At 42.1% G+C, this 24,521-nt stretch overlaps 1 protein-coding gene across 1 annotated transcript in view; it reads left to right on the top strand.

The window, feature by feature from the left end:
- Window positions 1-24,521, top strand: part of dner (delta/notch-like EGF repeat containing) — a 227,826-nt gene that overhangs the window by 161,645 nt on the left and 41,660 nt on the right. The window contains exons 6-7 of the mRNA XM_067995064.1: window positions 2,092-2,245; window positions 16,824-16,937. Of these exons, the coding sequence (XP_067851165.1) occupies window positions 2,092-2,245; window positions 16,824-16,937 (268 nt within the window). The remainder of the gene's footprint in view (window positions 1-2,091; window positions 2,246-16,823; window positions 16,938-24,521) is intronic.

Raw genomic sequence — 24,521 nt, 5'->3', positions numbered from 1 at the left:
GCCTCCGTGTGCACTGCTGCTCAGAGAGGTCCAGGAAGCTGAGCCTCGGTCTGTGGACCCTGTGGCGAGGGTAGTGCCTTCTGCGACGCATCTCTCTCTGCGGTTGCCCTCCCTCCTGCTGTGCAGGTGGATGTGTCACAGCACTGTGCTGTGGAGCTCCACGTGTCAGAGGTGGACGGCGAGGCTGGTGATGCTGTTCGCCCTCCGAGGAGGTCATGACTGCAGCTACGGCGGCCCTCATCCGGAAGATGTACATCTGAGGGGGTCCGCAAGGTAGGTACATGTCTCTGGACCCTGGGGTAAGTGTGCAAGTTTGTGAATTTTGTTGTTAGGAGGAGGGTGGTGGAGGCCAAACTTTGTCCAAGGTGACAGAGTGGCCTCCTGCAATGAGTGCCGCACCTGTCAAATGGACCTTTGCAGCTGCCGCAGGCTGATAGCTGCAACACGTCCATTTCAACTGGGAGTGTTTCCCCCAGCACGGGAAACAGTCCCAGTTGTTTCTAAAGTCCCACCCCTCCTGAAATATTCCCTTAATCAGGTCTGTTAATGACCTGAAATACCTGAATAAATACTTTTAAGTGGCACCCCACCGGCTTTAATTGCCTGCGGGAGTCCCACATGCGGGGGCTGCGCGCGCACATCAGCGCGTCTGTGGGGATCCCGGAAGTGGGCGGGTTGGAGCCGGGTTCCCGACCCGCTCCGGGATTCCCCGATTTTCGGAGCCCCCCGGCCAGGAACGCACCCGATAGCGGGTGCTATTGTGTTTGCCTTCCCTTGATTTAAACCTGCCACTTCTTTTTCTTCCGTATAGTCTTTGAAAATACTGACAAATATTTGAAAACTAGTCTCATTTCAATACATTAACATAGTGAGGAGCATTGGATTACAGATCTGTGGTTTAATTTTTCATAGGGTATATTTCTTTTCTTAGACTTTTCCTAAAATGTGAAATGCTCTACCTGTTTTAGGAATCAGCACTGAGGTTACCTGGTTGTGCAGCTTCCCTTAAAAACACCCCATAAATTGAGTCCCTCAATTAAGGGACTGTTTAAGGGAAGTGTTTCCCCGGAGAAATAGAGTAAAGCAGCCACAACTAAGCAAACTGTGTAGAGGTGAGTTGAAGAGCAGCATCAGTAGAGGTTTGAGAAGGATCATCAGTCTGTCATTCTGATCAGGAAGATTTGTGTGGTGAAATAAGGGCCTATTGTGCTGAAGCAATTACTGGAGAGAATCAGATCTAAATCTCCAAAATCCTTACCTTTCTCTGAGTAAAGAGCAATTGAGCGATTAGAAAATTATATTACGAATGAATTGGGAAAAAAAGCAATGTGAGATATGACACCATTGAAACTTAATGCCTATGGATGAACATTCTGCTGGTGACGACTACTCTTTCTGCAGGCCTTTAATGAAGCACAAGCTGAGGACATTTTGCTTAAAACACTGAATTATGCTTCATTACAGAGCTGCAGTGGAGGAAAGGATATTTCCTCCTGTGCAAGCTGTCAACCACTCACTATCCATGATAAATATAGACTGTACAGATCTAATAAATAGTTTGGTAAGGATGCTGGAACCTGTCCAACCCTCCTTGATCCATCAAGAATGTTAGTTTCATGCAAGACAGACGCTTGGCTGATCGTACACAGAAAAGGTATAGTTGTCTTGTAAAATAATTTTGTCATTTAGTTTGTCATGTTTGTATGTGAGAGAATAGTACAATGACACTGTACTGTTGATTTCATCTGTTTTTTAAAATTTTAACGAATGATTAGTCTAACCTGGGAGGGGGACAGAGGGAAGAAATGTTACCAAATATCATTGCTCAAAAATGATATAGTGACTGCCTCAGTATGATATTATTTTGAACATTCTTAGGTTATCCTACTGGACATTTGGCATTTAATTTATACAGCATCTGTGTTGGTAAAACTACTTTTGTGATCTTAACTGTGTCTGAATAAGAGATGAGTGTCGGTATCCACTGAAATCTTTCAGTGCTCCCCTCATAAATTCTTAAGTTCAACATTGAATTGTTACTAAGAGAACGGTATGTTTGTTTAGTTTAACACTTCACACATGTATTTATAGGTAACCTTCTACTGTGACTGTGAGGAGGGCCACATTGGGCTTTTCTGTGAAGAATTTGATGGCTGCCATAGCATCCAGTGCCAAAACAACGCAACATGTTTGGATATTAAACAGGGGAAAGACGAGAAGAACTTTACCTGCATCTGCCCACCAGGTATGTTTAACATGCTTGGTAGCCCTTTGATCATCAAGATGACTAGTTCAAAGCTATTCATTTTCTTTGGATCTGCTCATAGCTTTGTAGTCCAATTTGTGAAGCACAGAGTTTCAACAACAACTTAAACCTATATAAGACCTTTTTAATGTAGCAAACACCCTGAGGCATTCCGAAAGGGGGAGGGAGTAATGGACACTGAGTAAGAATTGGAAGAAGATATGGGGAGATAATTGAAGACATAATCAACAATGTAGATTGTTGGAGGATTTTGAAGGCAGGGAGAGAGTTTACGAAGAGAATTTCAGAGTGCAGGGTGGTGACGATTGAAGACTGCTGCCGTTAGTGGAAAAGAGGAAGATGGGATGTACAGTAGTCCAGACTCAGGAGAGCTGGGATATATAATGCTGGAGGAGGCTGCAGAGGTATTGTGGGAGCGAAACCATGGAGAAATTTGTTTTTAAAAAAAAAAAGGAGCATTTTTAAATCAACATATAGGGAAGGACTTGGATGATGAGTGAGCAGGACCGAATGCAGGTGGTGGAGTCCAGTTGAGCTGGAGTTTGCGTAGTATGGAGCTCAGGAGGCTGGCTAGGAGGGCGTTGAATGGGTTGAGTCTGGAGATAACAAAGGCATAGATTGGTATTTCAGCGTTGGTGGGGATGTGGTAAGGACAGAGATAGCCAGTGTTTCAGAAGTGAAAGTCAGCACACAAGGTGATGGACTGGATGTAGGGTTTGAAGTTCAGCTCAAATTTCCTCATATATATCTGCATATAAACACCTTGATTGCTGCAGGCATTGCTTTCAGCACTTTTTGTGCAGCAACCACTTTTCTCACCGCTGTTGATAGCACTGCATTTCAAAATTGTCTGCTCTGTGTTATAATATCGACTACTACTCTGGTCAATCTGCCTCAAGTATTTCCAAGTTGTTTGTGCTTCAGGGTCTCTTTAAGACAGTTCCTCTGCCCACCCTGTGTAGGCTTGCCATGTTTGAGCTCGCTGTGGAGAAGACTCTTGGAAGGCCTGTCAACCCACTCAGTAGAGCTTCACTTTTATTGGGACTATCTTAATGATGATTGATTTTCCACGTTTCAGCATCTCACAAATGATAATAGGTGTGTTTGAAATAAACCACACATCAGCATCCATTGTTGATAGAAGCTGTCAATCAGATACATTTTCAGAGGGTCTGGTTAGGGCCCAAGTTGTCACCTTGCAATGTGATGAGGGAATAAAATCCACCTCTTTGCGCATGCGCAAGTCACAGAAAGCTGGGTGGCTGAAGAGACATCTCGCTGTCTAATCAGGAACATTTGAGCAACATTGAGAGGAACATGATATTGTGATAATGAAATGTCAAAGGTATAAGTCAAAAGGAAAATACTGTGGATGCTGGAAATACAGAAAATGCTGGAAGCACTCAGCAGATCAGGCAGCATCTGTGGAGAAAGAAACAGTTAATGGTAATTTTAACCCCCCCCCCCCCGGATGGGTGGGGGGTTGGGGTTTAAACCTTAAAAATGGGAAACCCGACCCCCAACGTGCCCACTTCCATTTTTAATATTTAATGAGGCTGCGTGCCTAAGATTTTATCTGTGTTTCAGGTTTAATGCTGGCCGGCAAGGTTTCCCAGGCCTCGGGGAAGTGCTTTTCCAGCACTGTTTGTTTGTGGCAAGGAGAAGCAGGAGTGCTTCCCCCGGCCCACCAAGCTTACCTGCTTCCATCCCCACAATCGACCTCCAGCGATCAGAACCCCCCTCCCACCCCGCAAACTCTCCGACCGCTGACCAATCTCTCCAGGCCCCCTCCCCCAATGTCCGACCCACGATCTCTCCGGGCCCAATCCCCCGACCCACAATCTATCCCTCCCGCCTCTCCGCTCCCCAGTTGCGGCCTGGTGGAACAGGCCTAACCCCCCCCCCCCACATGACAGTCAGCTAGCCCCTCAATCTGGCTGGCTGCGGCCAAGAAACGGATTCAAAAAATGTTAATCAGGTCCTGCCGTTACTTTCGGCAGGACCTCCGGGACACCCGCACTTCCTGGCAGCCAAACCTCTTCCCCACTCCCTCCCTACCTCCCTGTAACTATCGGGGCCAATGTTTGAGATGGTGTGAGTTCTGATGAAAGGTGTTCGACCTGAAACGTTAACTCTGTTTCTCTCTTCACAGATGCTGCCTGACCTGCTAAGTGTTTCCAGCATTTTCTGTTTTTATTAAAGTTATAAGTTATTTGCAGCTGGAGGTTACATTAACAATCCTGTTAAAACACATTAAATGAGAAAATGGAATAGAATGGAGGTGAAGAAAGTTACTTTAAAAGAAGAAGCAATCTGCTAAATCTTTTTTCTTCACTCTCTTGGTACGGACAATTTGCTTTCATACCTCAGTTTGTGGAAAACTTACTTCTTTGCAGTTTACTGATAATTAAATTCTGTTAAGAAATATTGCTTGTCTTGTTGCTACAGTACATACCAGGTACAAGCTGACACTTCATTCACTTTTGGGTACTGCACAGACTCTGTACATTTTGGTGTCAACTCTTGTATAATCGGAATGGGTAAAATTACTCCAGTCTAGTAATCTGTGGGTCAGATCTATCTTAGTATCAACGTTTGTGTATGTACATTACTCACAGAGTAAAAGATGGCCATTTGCTTTCATCAGATGCAGTCTTCCGTTGAAATGATGGTTGAGTCTCCGTTGTTATAGGTGCTTTGATGGGAGAAGAGCCCAATCCTGGACACACACATACAAGGCCGCACATATCACATTGAAAGCCCAATGAAGCGGATAGATGACTTGCCTTGCGTGCAGATCTCACAACCTTGCAGCCTCAAATTAATTCAAACCATCTCAGCAGACATGCTTCCCTCGTGGTCTGTCGGTGGTCGTGCCTCCCCAGGAGTTGGGTTTCCAGTGGCAGAAGGTCAGAGAACACAGATTTAAGGTGATTGGCAAAAAGACTAGAGGCAACACAAGGAAACATTTTTTTACACAGAGAGTTGTAATGATCTGGAATGCACTGCCTGAAAGGGTGGTGGAAGCAGTTTCAAAAGGGAATTGGATAAATACTTGCAGGGAAGAAATTTACAGGATAATGGGGAAAGAGCTGGGGAGTGGGACTAATTGGATAGCTCTTTCAAAGAGCCGGCACAGGCACGATGGACCGAAAGGCCTCCTTCTGTGCTGTAACATACTATGATATTATTATGATATAGGGCTGAGGGATGGGGATATTTCTGGGGGAAGGGTTTGACTGATGACTCCATGCCCAGGGAAATAAAAAATATTTTGCAACTTTGGGCCAGTTGAACAGTTCCTCCAATGTACTGTACTTCATCCTGTGTACATGTGAGCACATGAAGACTCCTTAGGATTAAATCAACAACATATATAATTTTTTATGTTACGGACAGTGGTGCATATTCAGTAAAATAGAAAGAAAACAGGCAAATGGTGGAAATCTGAAAAAAAAAAGAAAATTCTGGAATTGCACATGAAGATGACTGATGTCAAACTAGTGGGCTTATAGTTCCCTGGTACTGCCTTGTCATCCTTTTTAAAAATTGGAACTACATGCACATCTTTCCAGTTCAAGGGAACAGTCTCTGTTTCTAGTGAGCTGTTAAAGATACAGGCAAGGGGCTCGCAAAGCACATAAGCCATTTCATAGTATCATAGTATGTTACAGCACAGAAGGAGTCCATTCGGCCCATTGTGCCTGTGCCAGCTCTTTGAAAGGGCTATTCAATTAGTCTCACTCCCCCCTCCCCCCCCAACCAATGCTCTTTCCACCTTGCCTGGATGAATGCAGCTCCAACAACACTCAAGAAGCTCGACACCATCCAGGACAAAGCAGCCCGCTTGATTGGCACCCCATCCGCCACCCTAAACATTCACTCCCTTCACCACTGGCACACCATGGCTGCAGTGTGTACCATCCACAGGATGCACTGCAGCAACTCACCAAGGTTTCTTCGACAGCACCTCCCAAACCTGCGACCTCTACCACCTAGAAGGACAAGGGCAGCAGGCACATGGGAACAACACCACCTGCACATTCCCCTCCAAGTCACACACAATCCCGACTTGGAAATATATCACCGTTCCTTCATCGTCGCTGGGTCAAAATCCTGGAACTCCCTTCCTAACAGCACCGTAGGAGAACCTTCATCACACGGACTGAGGCGGCTCACTACCACCATCTCAAGGGCAATTAGGGATGGGCAATAAATGCTGGCCTTGCCAGCGACGCCCACATCCCATGAACGAATGAAAAAAGAATTCCACCTTCAAGTATTTATCCAATTCCCTTTTGAAAGTTATTATTGAATCTGCTTTCACTATCCTTTCAGGCAGTGCATTCCAGATCATAACAATTCGCTGCTACAAAGAGGATATAGAGGCACTGGAGAAGATGCAAAAAAGATTTACTAGGATGATACCAGAAATGAGAGGTTATACGTATCAGGAAGGATTGAACAGGCTGGGGCTCTTTTCTCTAGAAAAGAGAAGACTGAGGAGTGACCTGATGGAGGTCTTTAAGATTATGAAAGGGTTTGATAGGGTAGATGTAGAGAAGATGTTTCCACTTGTGGGGGAGACCAGAACTAGGGGCCAATAGGGAATGAGAGAGAAGGGAATGGAAGGATATGTTGCTAGGGTTAGATGAAGAAGGGTGGGAGAAGGCTCACATTGAGCATAAACACCAGCAAGGACCTATTGGGCCGAAAGGCCTGTTTCTGTGTTGTACATTCTTTGTAATTCTTTGTAAAAATGTTTCCTCATGTCGCCTCTCGTTCTTTTGCCAATCATCTTAAATCTGTATCCTTTGGTTACCGACCCTTCTGCCACTGGAAACAGTTTCTCCTTATTTACTCAAAACCGTTCATGATTTTGAACACCTCTATCAAATCTCCTCTTAACCTTCTCTGCTCTAAGGAGAACATCCCTAGCTTCTCCAATCTCTCCACATAACTGAAATCCCTCATCCCTGGTACCATTCCAGTAAATACTCTTCTGCACCCTCTCTAAGGCCTTGACATCCTTCTTTAAGGACCCTCGGGTGGATGACATCTGACCTCAATCCATTTTGAGGTTCTCTATTCTATCTAAGATGATATCATCTACTTTAATATTTTCAATTTTATTGTCAACAGTGCAACTTATTGCTGATAGTTGAGCATTTTATTCATGAGTAAAGACTGATGAGAAGTAACCACATAATACCTCTACCATACCCTGGGAATCTTTCAATGGCCCTTTACAGTCTTTAATAATCCTCTGACTCTCAACATAGCTTAAAAAAAACTTTTACTATTGCTATCACAATTGCCCACTCTTTTCCATTGATCTTTAAGCTGCTCGAACAGCAGCTTTTGTTTTCTACAATTGTGCACGATATATGTCTTGTTTTTATGAGAACAGTAATCTTTTAATCTATGTAAGCATATTTGTTTAAGTCTAATATACTGCTGACAATTTATTTTTGTGGTTTGTAGTTGGTGGTTCAGTAGGAAATAACCAAAACACTATTCATGAAATATGACTGGAATTTTAAACAAAAACAGGGATTACTTTCAGTTGATGTATTTTTTGAGTGCTCAGCCTTTCAGTTTAAGACTTGAATCACAGCCACCTTAGCGGGTATGTTAGAATGATATGAAATTATTAATAACTGCACCATTCTTCTGAAAATAACCATTAGTGTCACTACAGTGTTAAAAAATGTGTGAGCTCCATAAGATATCTGGTGTTTGAATCAGTCAAAGCCACTAGGATAAGACTGAGGAGGCTGAACTGTGTTGAGACCTAAAAATAGATGATGGTGAAGTAATATTGGATGAGGCATCAATAAAGCAGCCCACTATGGGAAGGGGGTTATATATCATATAAAAAAGAGGCAGACAGAGCTTCTTCAATGCAAAAAGCATAAGCTGCTGTACAAGCATCAGTGCAAACAATCTTTCAAATTATAAAAGAGTTTGTCTATAGGAAGTCCTATGGACGTTAAATTTTACTTTTAGGTATAATAAACCCACTGTGGATTTTTTCTTTACGTTTTGTAAAACCATCTTACGATATTTGATGGTACTTCAGCTTTGAAATTGCAGTGACTCTTTGCTCATCAGGTTATTAAATGATTCCAGGGTTTAAGCCTCCACTACATTCCACGTGTTGATCAGTCTTTGTGCGAAGAAGAACTTCCTGATATTAGTCCTGACTTTACCTTTAACTAGTTTGACCCTGTGGCCACTTGTCCTGCTCTCTCAATTTAATTATAATTAATTTTCTAAATTTAATTTTTCCATATTGTTTACAATCTTATGCACCACTATATGATCACTCCTCAGATGCAATGTACTCAAGGTGCAATCTGACCAGAAAACCTTCTGGTTTGATCATGACTTTGTCGTATTCATGTACTAATGTTTTGGCTTTTTGGTCACGAATAAATCCAATAGGGAATTCAGGAGAAACTTCTTTACTCAAGAGAGTGGTGAGAATGTGGAACTCGCTACCATATGGAGTGGTTGAGGTGAACAGCATAAATGCATTTAAGGGGAAACTAGATAAGTACATGAGGGAGAAAGGAATAGAAGGATAAGTTGTTAGGGTGAGATAAAGTAAGGTGGGAGGAGGCTGGTGTGGAGCATAAACATCAGCTTAGACCTGTTGGGCCAAATGGCCTGTTTCTGTGCTGTAAAAATCTATGTAATATAGTTCAACATTCAATTAGCTTTATTGATTGCTGCTCTGCATTGGTTGGACACATTGAGCACAAATTTATTACGACTCCGTAGCTATTACAGCACCATTCATGCCGTACACATGTTGCCCATTTTCCTTCCTATGTGCAGCACCTTACATTTGTCTATGTTAAATTTCATCTCCCATTGTTCTGCCCACCTACATATTTTGTCTAACATATCCTGTAATAGCATTCTGTAATTTCTGATTTGCCTGTTCCCTAGTGGATAAGACTCTCAGTTTCACACTATAGAATGCTATTCTCCTGACATAATTACGGGTACGGTAGAATAATGGTTATGTTACTGGACTAGTAATCCAGAGGCCTGGACTAAAAATCTGGAGACATGAATTCAAATCCTGCCACAGCAGCTGGGGAATTTAAATTCAGTTAATTAAATAAAATCTGGAATAAAAAACTAGTATCAGTAATGGTGACCATGGAACTACTGGATTGTCGTAAAAACCCATCTGGTTCACTAATGTCCTTTCGGGAAGGAAACCTGCCGTCCTTATTTGGTCCGGCCTATATGTGACTCCAGACCCACAGCAATGTGATTGACACTTAATCTGCTCTCTGAAGTGGCCTAGCAAGCCACTCAGTTCAAGAAAGCGGCTCACCACCACCTTCTCAAGGACAATTAGGGATGGGCAATAAATGCTGGCCTTGCCAGCGACGCCCACATCCCATGAATGAATAAAAAAAACACTTTTTAATATAAATGACCTGACATTCAATAACGCAATGTTACTGGAGACACACATTGTTATGCATCTCATGAGCTGTCATCTCTAGTTTAAACTCAATATGCTAAGCCAGGTTCCTTCCTTTTTTTCCCCCTTTAACAATTGGAATTACAGGTTTCATTAAGAACCATGGAAAGAAGAAAAGTAAAGAGCAGAGAATGGCACTCACGGGTTTGGGTTTCTGCTTCAGCACCACATACTTGAGACCATTTTATATATCGCAAGAGAGATACATATCTCCATTATATAACCCACCCTGATTGTCAAACCTCACTTAGAACATTAACTCTGAGACAATGATTGTAGTAAAAATGCTCATAATTAATAATACACGTCCTACCAGCAATGTATTACAATAACTTTCATTGTACATTTAATTAGCAAAACATCCCAAGATGCTTGATTATAGTGAGGAAAAATAGAAGATTTAGGAAACGATTTGAAGGAGGTGACAAAGAAGGCATAGGCAAAGAGACAGATTTTGAGGAGGTTTTTTATAAGTGGCGAGAAATGTAGAGGGAGGTGGAGCTTAGGAAGAGAATTCCAAACCGCAGGGCCGTGATGGACGAAGGCTCTGCCACTGATGGTGGAATGGAAGGGAAAGTGATGCACAGTTGGTTAAAGGTGGAACAGCAGAGGGTGTGAGCTGGGATGTAGAGCTGGAAGAGGCTGCAGAGATAGGGTGGGTCCATGGAGGGATTTGTAAATAAGGATAAGTATTTTGAAATCAATGTGTTACGGTACAAGGGGCCACCAAGAGCCAGCAAGGATAGCGGTGATAGGTGAGTGGAACTTAGTATAAGATAGAATATCTTGTATTAAAGTGCAGAGTAAGTTGCACTGAGTAATATTATAGTCAGGGTAATTCATCTGCTTTATTTGTTATTGTGGAGTTATAAATACAATGGGCTGGATTTTGCTGTAAAAATAATGGCAAGCCTAACAGCGCTCACCGTTATTTCAGTGCAAATGGTAGAGGAACTTCCGGCGACCGCACATGTACAGTTGAACGCGGAAATCCGGAAGTTCCTCTATCAGATGTCCTGCTCCTCCAGAAGCTTTGCCAGGAAGATCTTGTCGGCTGACTCAACATTGAAATGACTGCAACGGCGCAAAGTTCCTCTGCTGCCCTAATGGCAATTAAGTAATCACGTCAGAAAAAGGTACGTCAAGTTTTTTAAGTGTAACCAAGGTGTGGTAAATCTTAATGACTGCCAAACAATCTCTTTGGCACTGAAAAATTACTTTTACAAGTGTGGAGTCTCATTTCTTCACATTTTAATTGTTGGACATTTAAAAAAAATATATTATTTTTCACTTTTTCTTTCTATCTCTTTTATCTCTGTCTTTTAAATCATTATTTATTACCCTCTCTATTTCACTTTCTATAACTGATTTTACATTGAATTTACTATTCTAACTTACACTTCCTGGTTCTGTGTCTGCACTGCTTCTTCACATGTTTCAATCTGACTGGTTAAGGGGATACACAGTTGCTAGCCCCGTTCACACAGCTCACAGATGCCCGGGAGAGGGCGCCGCACTGGATCGAGGACCTGATAAAAGGAACTTGCAGTGCAAAAGCCTATGAAAAGTCTATGGGTAAGTCCAAGTCTAACGAGTGGCGGGCTCTGTTTACTCTCTGCTCAGAGCAAAATCCAGCCCATTGTGTTTTATATCGGAGACTGGTATCTCAGGGAGTATTATAATTAAGTGTGTATTTTGGAGAGGAAGCTTCTTTGTTTTATCTATTGCTGAATGAGACATAAAGATGTGTTATAACTAGAGTTTTTAATGCACCAGAGGGTGCAGTTTACCAAAACTGCTATAGTGAGGAGAGTGATATCAGATGATATTACAATGAGAACACAGGTATATTACAGAGTATTACATTGAAAGGCTGCCAATATCAGTGGTTGAAAGTGAGGGCTGTGGCATTTCAAAATTATATGATTATATGGTTGTGTCTTATAGCAGAGAGAGTTATAGTGGGGGAGCGGGGATCGATATATCAAATACTATAGTCTTAATAAGGAGAAGTGTGCTAAGTCCAAGAGTCTTTTAGTGTAAGAGGTGTTACATGTAGAGCGCTATAGTGTGCTGTGAAGATTGATTTCAAGTTCTTTTTCATTGTTCCTGGGTTAAACAGTATTACAGTTTGAGCATCTACCTTGCTCCTGTTACTCATTAGATCTGAAATGAGTGTTTACTGAGATTAGGAGATTATATATTTTATTAGTTTGACCTTTCCCTATTTGTTCTGTTGCCATGGTATGAGTTCTAACGTGTACATGTGCCAGTTGCTTTGCTTGCAGCACTTTCACGATTTTCTTTTGCACTGAAGGATTACTGGTAGATTCAGTCATTGGACTCCCTCCAAAAGTCTAGGCTGGGGATTGCAATTTTTCCATTGCTGTTACTCTTGTCAACTGAAGTACGTTAACCTGTGCCTGCAGTTCCCAGGATGCTAAAGTCTGACTGTGTGCTGTGAAGAGAGTTTTCCAGCAAGCAGCAGTATGATTCTTTCAGTTCAGCTGGAAGTGTGTTTTTCCCTATGCTGCGACAGAATTTATGATTTTCTTTTTCCAAATTATTTGAAAACAAGCTAGAGGTTGCATTTTAACAGCTGAGTAAAATTTCACAGGAAAAACTATTGTCAAATGTTTATTTTTTTCACTTCAGAAAGAAAGGCTAGGACAGAGGAAGAGGCAAGCAGATTGATAAAGGAGGTGATTAGAGCACCTGTGCTTTATGTTGTTTATACTGAGAATTCAAAAACACTGGGGTAGATCTTGATCTTGTGCGATGGTGTAAAACGGGTGATAGCGAGTCGGCAGCCTGTTTTACATCTCTCCTGATTTTTTTTATTTCCAATGGATTACTTATCCATATGATTACTTACAGCTAACTTTTTTTTATTTTTCTCAGTGCAGGAGTCCAAGTGTGTCTTTGCACAGTCTACAATATTTGAGTTTCTCTGTTTATTCTAGATGACTTCAAACCAAGTCAGAAATTAATTTTAGGAGCTTTTTTGGGTAATGTTTGACAGCAAAGCTATTATGAAGTGCATTTTTTTTACTTCAGAGAGAGAGGCTGTCAGAGAGTGAAAAAGGGAAACAAAGGGAGTGTTTAGAGCACCTGTGATTTATTTCATTTGCACTGCTGATTTGAAAACTATGATTGTTCATATAAAAAGTTTTACTATGTGTAACTGTGATATTTATTTATCTACATGCAGTAGATAAGGAAAACACAATCTTATGTATTTTCCATGAACCAATTTAAAAACATTTGCTTCAATGTCTTTCCAAATATTTTCATTGCAGAAGTGCGTCCTGCAGCCTTTCCTTGGGACAGCATAATTGTTGACTCACAATGAGCATCGCCACAGGAGACCTGTTGGTCTGTATGTATGTGTGTACACAATCTCAAGGGGGAAACATTAAATGCCAAGACCAATTCAGAAACAGCGCACTATGAACAGTCAGCTACAAGTCAATATTTGTATTTCACATCCCAACCCCTTCCAATCATGCTGCAGGGAGAAAATACTGATGCAGTAATACCTATGTGGGGTCACACCATAGGCCAATAGTGATGGCTCCCCCGAGAGCAGCAGAAGTGCCTTCTGTAATAACAGGGACTGGTTCCACTAAAGTATGAGTCAGTAATTTGAATTCTGAAACTAGATTCCGTACTGGGACTTCATATACACAAACCTCACTAGTACCCAGGAACAAATATGTACTGGATAAGTCTTGGGTACCAGAGTTAATGTTGTATTAGACTTGAGTGTGGTGAAATGTTTCTCAGAAATGTTACCAAAAACAATATTCTGCAAAAGCCGATGGGAACACTTAATGTGGGATCATAGAAAAGGAAAAGAATGAGTGCACCTGTGAGTCAGAACCCATCTGAAGAGAATTAGCATAGAAATTGTATAGTAGTAAATGGTTATAGAGAGAGGTGATAAACGATGGCTATCTATCTTGCAAACTGTAGCAATATAGCTGCTGTCACTTAAGTGAAACTATTATTCCTGTGGACCAAGCTCAGTCTGCCTTAGGAAACAGGCATAAAAACCGTTCCATTTGCCTCAGGTCCTAGATGGCAGTGGTGAATGCAGGAAGCATGGGTCATGCAACCACATTTCTCTCTGCGTTTCAAACAAGCACTTTAAAACTTTAAAGTTTGCTCCACTTACCAGATCGACAATTGTGAGGCCATCCATTCTTTAGTCACATGTGAGAAAATCTCATAGCTCCACTAAAGTACCATCGTTAGCCACATAATGGACATTGCGGTCACCTCACATGAACAAAACCACTTAGTTGCCAGCAACTGAGGCAGGAGATTATTGCTGAATAAGTTTATTGGGTTCAACCTCATCTCACCAATCCACAAGTTGAGGAGGCTGGTTCCTCAACTTCGAGCTCAGTGGGCTTAATAGTTTTTATTTCTTCTGAGTGCAGGCAGTGTGGTTGTAAATTAAACCAACATAAAACATTGCAGCATGAAGAGCAGAATGTTGAATCATGCTGCTCTTCACACTGATACACACCATAGCAAGAGATCATGGTCTTCTTCTGGAGTAATATTTTCGTTTTGAACTGTTCCCCATTGTGTGTCCTATTTATATAATTTATGGCTTCAAACATAAGATTACATCAGATCCAAACATCTACAAATTCCAACCCCTATCTGCCAATATAAATTGCCTAAATTATTACGTTTAAACCATTTCAATGCCAGTTCTTGTATCTTTGCTGATTTGGCAGCATTATAAACAAGACACCAACTTGTGACTAATTTTCCCACATTCTGTCATCACAGACTCTTCCTCCCTCTTGTTTCACCCACCTGCATGCCAGTCGTTTCCTGTTCTGCCCTTTTTTCACCTCCAAGTTTTCCCTCCAGTTTTCTGCTGTTGACCCTTCTCTCCTAAAAGCAATGATTCATACTAGAGGATGGTAAGACAGCAGCTGGCAACCATCTATTATCTTACCTGGGTGATCATTTTATACATGTGACCCTAGACAGTGAGCGCTAATTGGCTATTCAACTGTGGAGGCTATCACAGCTGACCATGACCAGCAACTACATGTGTGCACTACCAGTGGGAATAATGAATGGAAATCAGGAGTGGGATTTCTGGACATTTTTTCTCTTCCCTACAACAACAACAACTTGCATTTAAATAATACCTTAACGTAGTAAAACGTCCCAAGGGGCTTCAGAGGAATGTTACCAAACAAAATTTGACACCGAGACACATAGAGATATTAGGCCAGGTGACTCATCACAGAGGTAGGTTTTAAGGAGCATCTTAAAGGAGGAGAGAGAAGGAGAGAGGTTTAGGGAGGGAATTTCAGAGCTTAGGGGCTAGGTAGCTGAAGGCACAGCCACCAATGGTAGAGCGATGAAAATCGAGGATGTGCAAGAGGCCAGAATTGGAGGAGCCCAGAGATCTCGGAGGATTTTAGGGCTGGAGGAGGTTACCGAGAAAAGGAGGGGTGAGGCCACTGAGGGATTTGAAAACCAGGATGAGAATTTTAAAATCGAGATGTTGCCGGACCAGGAGCCAATGTAGGTCAGTGAGCACAGGGGTGAAGGGTGAACGGGACTTGGTGCGAGTTGGAATACAGGCAGCAAAGGTTTGGATGAGCACAAGTTTACAGAAGGTGCAAGGTGGGAGGCCGGCCAGGAGAGCATTGGAATAGTTGAATCTAGAGGTAACCAAGGCATGGATGAGTTTTTCAGCAGCAAATGAGCTGAGGCAGGGTTGGAGACGGATGAAGTTATGGAGGTGGAAGTAAGCAATCTTGATGATGGAGAGGATACAGGGTCAGAAGCTCATCTCAGGGTCAAATACCTATGTACTATGAAGTTAACTGTAATACCCTTCCCCGCCTCACCCGAGATGAGATTAGTTAACTCAACACAAACTAGGGATTGAATCTGGGACCCTATTGTGTATGGCATAGTGTATACCATCTTATTTATTTACTGGATTTTCTGAGCCATACATGCACTGGTGCAATATCTAACATGCGTAGGGGTAGAATCTCCACAGGGGTTCTATGATTTCTTGCTGTAACTTTGGTAGAAGATTGACAGATACCCCAGAGAAGCAGTGTAAATGGCCTTTTGTGCTATTTCTTCTGGGTATCAGCCGATATTACAACAGGAGATTAGAGAATCCCTGCTGAAATTCCAGGCATCAGTGTTCATGCATTTATGCACAAACCAAAAAGCACAGCTGTGGAACTGATTTGAGGTGAGAGCAAACAATATAAATAGGCTGTCTTAACCTGTCCCATTACCACCTTCCTTGCCTTGCACCTTCATCCCTTTTGTCATTTAATCACTCGTGCCCTCTACCCTATCAAAGACCATCCCTTTTGTTCTACCCTCCCCCCACCCCCCTTTCCCTGGCTCTGTACTTGCTCAAAAACTAACTCTTTTAATATCTTCTAGTTCTGACGAAGGTCTTCGACCTGAAACGTTCACTCTGTTTCTTTCTCTACAGATGCTGCCTGACTTGCTGAGCTTCTCCAGCATTTTCTGTTTTTATTACAGATTTCCAGCATCCCCGCAGTATTTTGCTTTTAATATAAATAGGCTGCTCAACCATCCCTGTAGGTTCAAGTACTGAACAAGGATATTAGCACCAGTATCTGCATAGACCTAATATTAGCCTCATTAATATACCTTCAAATCTTTGAAAATGTAAATACTGAATGTGTTAATTGTTAATCTTTGAGACATGCATATGCGGTTGGCAGGATCAACCAGGTAAGAGATAAATGGCCAGATAATCAGTTTTAGTGGTATTGGTTGAGGGATGAATGTTGGCCAGGACACTGGGAGAACTCCCCACGTAAGCTACTTAATCCCCAATGGCAAAACATTTTTGCTTTGTAAGTACGAATGCAACAGAGACAATTGATGCAGAACTCTCTTTTGCAAATTCAGTGTTCAGCCTGCCAATCTTTTTTACAATTACTTTCTTGATCGAATTTCTGTTCCCTAATATGAGAAATGGTTATATTTTATGGACCTTTTATGTGTTGCCAGGTTACACAGGAGAACTGTGCCAGACTCAAATTGACCACTGTGTCTCTCAGCCATGTGAAAATGGAGCCACCTGCATGAGCAGAGCAACTGGCTACAGCTGCCTATGTCCAGAAGGTAGGCTTTGAACATGAGTATTTATCACTTAAAATTTTCCTCAGTGTTGTATCTTGGGAGCGTCCGAAGGGAACTGATTCCATGGGGTATGCTTTCCCCCCCCCCCCCCAAAAAGGTACTAAAAAAGAAATAGTTGTGAGTCCTCAATTCCTGGAAGAAATGTGGAATTTCACTGAATTCTATTCCAAAAGATTTTCAAAACCTTCCTCATAAACAGTATGTAAAGGTAAGTGTCTGAAAGAGAATGGTCAACACCCTTATACACGATGCACTTTATCAGCTGTCTAAAGTTTCCCAATATATCTGAATTAACCCTTGCACACCTGATCTCAACTGAAGAATATGCAATATGCAGTGTGGCAGTGCAGAAACTTGCTAAAGTTACCATTACATGTTGCAGTAAATAGAGCCATTTTAGCAGGGGTGGCATTTGCCTTGAGGGGGAAGGGGTCCTGTGTAATTGTTCAGTTTGGGGCCCCTACATTTTACTGTACAAAGTATTAAGTAGCACCTACTTAATGTGATATCAAATCCTCACACATACGATCGTGAAAAGGCAGGTTTGCAATAGGTAAAATTAAAAGCGTTGACAAAATGATCAGGGATCAGCTTGTACCTTCTGTGTAGGTTTCCTTTCACTGGATCCACTTGGGGCCCCTGACTGGCTCGGCCTCCATGCGATTGCATGTGTTGTGCAAGCCCTAACCTTGTACAGAAGGATCTGTTTGTTTTGGGTTTTTATACTAGATATTCTCCTAGAGTTTCAGTGTCACCAGCCACTCCTGTGAGTCGTCCTTGTGTCTTTTACAAACCAGAGTGTGCCTTTGCTCGCCCCAGTATCTAGATAAATGTAGCAAAACCCAGAGATCAGACCGAGACCCCGTGACACTGTCAAATACTTAGAATATGCTTACTGGAATATAATTACATGATCTTCTCAACTTTGGTAGGCAGAAGAACATGGAATTTGCACCTTCACCACTTGCGTGGCAAACTGATGGAATCCATTGTGTGCCCCCATTGAAGTTGAATTTCATCCCCTATATCTCTCATAGCTGCTGGACAGGGTTGTCAGTTACATAGGACAAGTGGAATGGCTTGATTCATTGATGTGTGTCAAATAGTTTAATTGATCTGTTAGACAAGTACCCATCCAAATACAATAGCAGCAATCAACTCACATAGACCAAGGCCTTCCTGAAGTATACATAGCTCTGCCTGTATGAAATTTAGTCAGACTGTAAAGTATATTCTATGTAATATGCCGAAACAGCTAGCAGTTACTAACTTTAATTCTGTGTGTGCATGCCCAGCAAGAAAACATCCAATAACTTATCTGACAAAATGCTTAATATGGAAATCCTAGTAGTTTTTTTTGTTACATAGTACTATAGAGGGGTATAAATTCAAATCAAGTGCAAGATGAAACTTGATAGCTTCTTGTCATCTAACATCATAGAATGCAGTGCAAATACCATGATGATATCCAACGGATGGTCTTCATAGAGGAAAACAATTAATGGTATTTGTGTACTTTGAGAGATGGGCCCTTATATGATTTGAAAAAATATTCAGTGGTAATATGTAATAGCGTTAAGCCACTATGCCAGTGTTAATAGTCTGTATACCTCTTGTGCCAACAGCCCAACTGGGTACTGCTAATATATGCCTCAGTTGTTCCTCACAAACAGAAATAATACAGGAGCTGTTATATCCTTGTTACTAACCTGTCGTAATTCCCCACTTCCTCACTTAATAGGGGTAGGCATAATTAATGTGACTCCTTACATTTTTGTTGCAATTTCAAATTGTGATTAAAATGCATTTAGATATTCAACATTTAAAAATTCACATGTAAATATGTTCTAATTAGCAGCGCTTTCCCTTTGCCAGACTATCATTTCCTCTTCTACTTTTATACTTCACACTGTAGTCTATATTAAACACTGCTGAAATGTAATCACTCAGAATAAATGTTCTGAAAGTAGCAACATTGTCAGAACAGTCAGCAGAATCGCTTTTTTTTTGTGTTACAATATTGTCACGTTCTAATTTAAAATAGTTCTGGGTGACGGTTCAATGCTGCATAAGAACGAGAACAAGTACAAGGTTTTAAAATAATCTCCAACCTTCACATTGAATGTGTTCTAATTTTGGATTGGGTTGGATAGTAGATTGACACTCCACTTTTATTTCTGGGAACAAACTACTAGTTCAGCCCTGGTTGATGGGATCAACATCTCTAGGTTCCTTCCATAGCATGCCCTCTTTTTTTATTACTTATTTTAGTTTATTTGTCTTCTCTTTAGGATTCCACAAGCTATTAGTTTGAGAGAGGCATCCTGCTGTCATAGATCTGTGAATTCTATTGTTCAATCTTAAAGTTGCTGACACTTCTCTGCCCTCTGGGGAAGCATCTAGCCTCCATTTCATAGAATCATAGGAAGGTTACAGCAAGGACGGAGGCCATTCAGCCCATCGAGTCCATCCGGCTCTATGCAAGAGCAATCCAGCTAGTCCCACTTCCCCGCACTATCCCCGTAGCCCTGCAATTTTTTTCCTTTCAAGTACTTATCCAGTTCCCTTTTGAAGGCCATGATTGAATCTGCCTCCACTACCCCCTCGGAGGTGGAGGCAGATTCAATCGTGGCCTTCAAAAGGGAACTGGATTCCAGATACTAACCACTCACTGTGTAAAAAAAGTTTTTCCTCATGTCACCTTTGGTTTTTTTGCCAATCACCTTAAATCTATGCCCTCTGGTTTTTGACCCTTCTGCCAATGGGAACAGTTTCTCTCGATCTACTCTGTCTAGACCCTTCATTATTTTGAATACCTCTATCAAATCTCCTCGCAACCTTCTCTGTTCCAAGGAGAACAATCCCAGCTTCTCCAGTCCATCCATGTAACTGAAGTCCCTCATCCCTGGAACCATTCTAATAAATCTCTTTTGCACCCTCTCTAAGGCCTTCATATCTTTCCTAAAGTGCGGCACCCAGAACTGGACACAATACTCCAGTTGTGGCTGAACCAGTGTTTTATAGAAGTTCATCATGACTTCCTTACTTTTGTACTCTATGCCTCTATTTATAAAGCCCAGGATCCCATATGCTTTTTTAACCACTTTCTCAGTACCTCTTTAGTAGCTATCGGATGACAGAATTGGGTTTAGGGATTTTGACATATGGACCAGGATTTTACTCCAATTTACCACCCATATGGGGCAGGCATTTGGGCAGTAAATGAAGTAAAGTGTTTTTTCTTTATAGCCTACCTCCTCAAAACCGCTGCAAAAAATCTGCCCCTAAATTATTTTCCCAATAAAATGCTATTCCCTTTTAAGGCCCAGTCGAAGTCAATTCAGCTCCTGCAAATGGAGTCAAGGAGGGGGCGTGTCTAACCCCTCTGACCCATTTCCTCCAACTTCCACTGCAATTCTGCCCCAAATAATTATCACCACTATATAATTGGTGGTAGCAGCTGCACCGTGTGACAGCCATTGTGACTCACGAGCTACTTCCTCCCAAGTGGGTGTCTCTGTGTTGCTGCTTATGCAAGCAAGATGGCATGACACATTTGGTGAGGAAGTGGCAGCAGTTGAGGCTGTAGTTCCAGCAGCTAATTCCCCAGTGGAAGTGCCTTGTTTAACGGCACATACAGTGACATTCCCCCTTGAGGAATAGCTGCTGACTGTTAGAGCATTGCAATACTTTAAGAAATTACATAAAGCTGAGACTACCGATGATGAGCAGTTCCCTGCTTTTACCAACCTCCTGTTGCCGCCTTGCCTCATCCACTCCCACAGGTTCTCCTGTTTGCCTGCCAATGATGTGTAGCATCTACTCTTCGTATGCACTCAGGGTTTTCAGCGCTGCTTTTCTTCCCAGGATGTATTTATTTGGTTCTGGTTGTAGGCCTTTGAAAAGGCAATGTTAAGGGCATAAGGGTGGTCTGGACACTTTAAGTCATATGAGTGCATGCATGCCATGATGATGAGATATGGGGGGGTGTTGTCCCTTTAAGTCAAGTGTATTTGAAGACTAATTGGTGAGTTATGCAAAGTGGTTTTGACTAAAGGTGCTTGAGTGTTTGCAGAGGTTGCACTTTGCCTAAGTAAGTTCCCCTGACGCCCAAATGCTGAGACAGAAAGAGTATGAGAGGTAAGTTGGAGAGTGAAGGCTGTCTGAGTGGTAGAGGATATGTGTTGACAAGAGTGCTGGGACTTAACTTAGCTCTTCTGATGAAGCCATTGAACCTCTTCTGGGACTGGGAAGCAGTTCGTGGGGTAGCACAGGCAGCACTGGCTCCCTCTACCACCACACTCCATACAGCCTGCACCATCCTCTTATGGGGTTCCTGCCCTTAATGCCAAAAATTCCTGTTCATGCCAATTTTCTGTGATTTCCGCTGCTCTTCCACTGAAGTAACGGCAGACGATCGGCAGAACCGCCTCTGATATTTAGCTCCCACATCACTGTCTTCAGGAGCTTCCTGCTTCATTCTCTTCATCGTTCTACCTCCCTCCCTGCTTACAAAAATCTTCTCAAAACCCATCTCTATGACTGTGCCTTTAGTCTGCCTTCCTAACCCTATCCGTTTTCTTTTTACCCCTGCAGCTCAGTGACTCTTTAATACAAATTACTTTTCTTCCTGCATGTGAGGGGCACGTGAAATGCAACTTGTTGCTGGATTTCCTGAGGTCATGCCACATGGGAGTGAAGAGGGCCATGTTTTTTTTTAGAAAGATAACTTTAATGACCAGTCAACGATAGAAGATGCTTGTCTCATCCAGAACTTTTTAATAAAAATCTATCATCATCATTTATCAGACCATTGATTAGGGATGAGTTAGAACTCAATTGCCCAGAAATGTCATAAACCAATTCCAATACTCTGAAACGATAAATCAACAAAGCTTGTTGTAATACAAGATGTTCAGCCCTGCAGTGAAACAGTATTGCGTGTAGATTACTCTGCAATTGGAGAAGGAAGTCTGTCAGGAGAAACTGAAAACCCCTTCAATAACCTATCTTTTATGGCAGTAAAGACATCTGGAACAAAGATCAGCAGGTCACTGATTTCATAAACAGTATTATCCAAGGGAGTTCATAGTGCCTGAGCACTGCCAAAGCCAAATGAACATGAAATTATTGGCCACGAGATGAAGAGCTATAGGTGGTTTACTGATGTGAATGCCCATAATGTTATAGTCTATGATCTGTTGTGCTCACAGGCCAAAGGTCTGGGAGAGAAACTGCATGTGCAGAATTTTCCAACAGAATTCAATGGCTAGGGAACCTCAAGACCTTGTATGGAATTGTCAACTGCACGATCGATGGCCAAGCTGTGTCTGCAAACACTCAGTGGTGTTGCTGAAAGTGATGCACATCTTCAAGAGTATGCAATTCCTCTGGCCCTGATTTCGCTATTCCATCCACACTTTGGGCTGTTCAATTGTTTTTGGTTTATTTTAACTTCTCTGTGACCTGCTGCATCTGTTGAAAAAGTGGAGGTGAGGACTGGGAGTCATTCACATGGAAAGAAGAATGACCCAATCAGATGGAATAGAATACATTTGCCTAGGTTAGAATAAATTTGATTATGTTTGACTAAGAAGTGTTACTGAAAGTATGTGACACTGTACGCTGCATGCAAGACTTTTAATAGCAGACCTCTCTCCTATAATGTTGCTCGCAGTGAGTCTGAGGATATGTTGCTTTATAACAATGCCATGTCACGGACAATATCATCAGGGCCACTCATTTACGATGGCCAAACATGTGAAATCCCATCTTCATTGCACTGTATTCTGGGATTTATAGCATCATTTCCAGGATCAAATTCCGAAATTCTGACCATTTTTTTTTGTCAAACATGTAAATGGATGATCTTTTATTATTATTATTATTAGGTTAAGGAACATGTATGTCTGGAATTTCCGTGGGGTTCTTCCGATTGTCTGCTGTAACTTCAGTGGAAGATCAGCAGGTCCCTAGATAAATGGCCTAAATGGAAAATGGTGGAAATATGTTTGCAGTTCTAGGTAGGTGGGAGGTGTATAGTAATAGTAGGAGAGGGGGTGGGGGGTTAATGGGGTTTGGCAGCAGCTGAGGGGTCCTGGATTTGGTATTACATGGGTTTGAGGTGCATTGCTTGGTAAAATTGGGCTGGTTCTGCTAAGTTTAGTAGTGCAGTAGAGTGGTGTTGGGTATGGTGGAAGGGGTGGGTGGTGCTGGGGTTGATAGTGGGTGGTGTTGCTGGAGCCTGCAGTAATGTGACGGGGGTCGGGGAGGGGGTGGTGGTGAGTAGGAGGCAGATGAGTGTTTCGGGCAGGTGAAGACAAAATGGTGAGACAAAGCAGTAATAGGGGATGGTATAGGCACTTGGTGCAGAAAGTGGCAGGAGTGAGTGGCATATGGAAAAATTAATTAGGTATTTATGATGGTAGAAGAGCATGAGAATAGGTGCTTGATGTAGGAGGAATGGAGAGGCATGAGCATCCAAGGTCAGAATGACAAAAGATGGTAGGAGAGTATGGGCACTTAGTTTGGAACTTTGAGCTGTTCAATTGCTTTTAGTTTGTTTTAAATCACAACCAATGAAGTACTTTTGAAATGTAGTCATTGTTGTATAGGTAAACTCACAGCAAGGTCCCACAAACAGCAGTGAGATAAATTATCAGATAATCTGTTTTAGTAGTGTTGGTTGAGGAATAAATGTTGGTCAGGACACAGGGAAAACCAACCTGCTCTTTTTGGTTTATATTTTTAAAAACTCAAGCGAGTTGAATTTTGAAGCAAACAAAGCCTCTTTGAGGAAAACAGACATAGATGGAGAGGGGGGAGCAGGGAAAGAGGTTGAGGATGAGGTGTGTGATAGCGGAGCAAGTGAAAGGGGAGGATGCAGAGATTGAGTGGGTGGTTCAAAGGGAAAGATGTAGGGGTTGTGATGGGAGTAAAGGGGGTAGAAAGGGGAGGGGGTAGCGGGATAGGGAACATGATGGGATCATGTGGGCGGGGACCGCAAGAGTGATTTGGGTAGGGATTGGGAAGGTCGCTGCCGAGAAACATATTTTCTCTGAAAATTCCACCCCAAATGCAATTTGCTGTCATTGGTGGCTCCTTCTCATTACTCCATGCCACCTGCTACCTCCTACCTGAAAGGAAAAGAACAAGACTTGAGAGAGAAACAAAAGAGAAACAGAAGAGGAAAGGGATAGAGCGAAACAGCAACGCAAAGATAGCAGGGACGAGAGATTATATATCGTGTGCAATGGTACAAGAGATCAACACGCACACACACATTTCTTGCCTGCACTTTTTGTAGTCTGATAAGTAAACTAGTTTTCCACAGGTTTATTTAATACATTTACCAAGAGTACAAGCATTTCCCACCGTGTACCTGCCCTGACCAAGTATCAGCCTTAGACCTTATTTTCTTTGGCCATTTGGACTCCGCACTAAAAAAGTAAAGTTTGCTTCATTACAATTTCTTCTTGTCTTTTGAGCTTCACACACATGAGCAAATCTAAGGATTTTATTTATAATCATATAGATGTCTCAAATCTGCATCTTGACCTTACACAT

This window comes from Heptranchias perlo, chromosome 13, assembly GCF_035084215.1.
Source record: "Heptranchias perlo isolate sHepPer1 chromosome 13, sHepPer1.hap1, whole genome shotgun sequence".
Lineage (NCBI taxonomy): Eukaryota > Metazoa > Chordata > Chondrichthyes > Hexanchiformes > Hexanchidae > Heptranchias > Heptranchias perlo.
The sequence above is the reverse complement of the archived record's forward strand: the minus strand, read 5'-3'. Positions and strand labels throughout refer to the sequence as shown.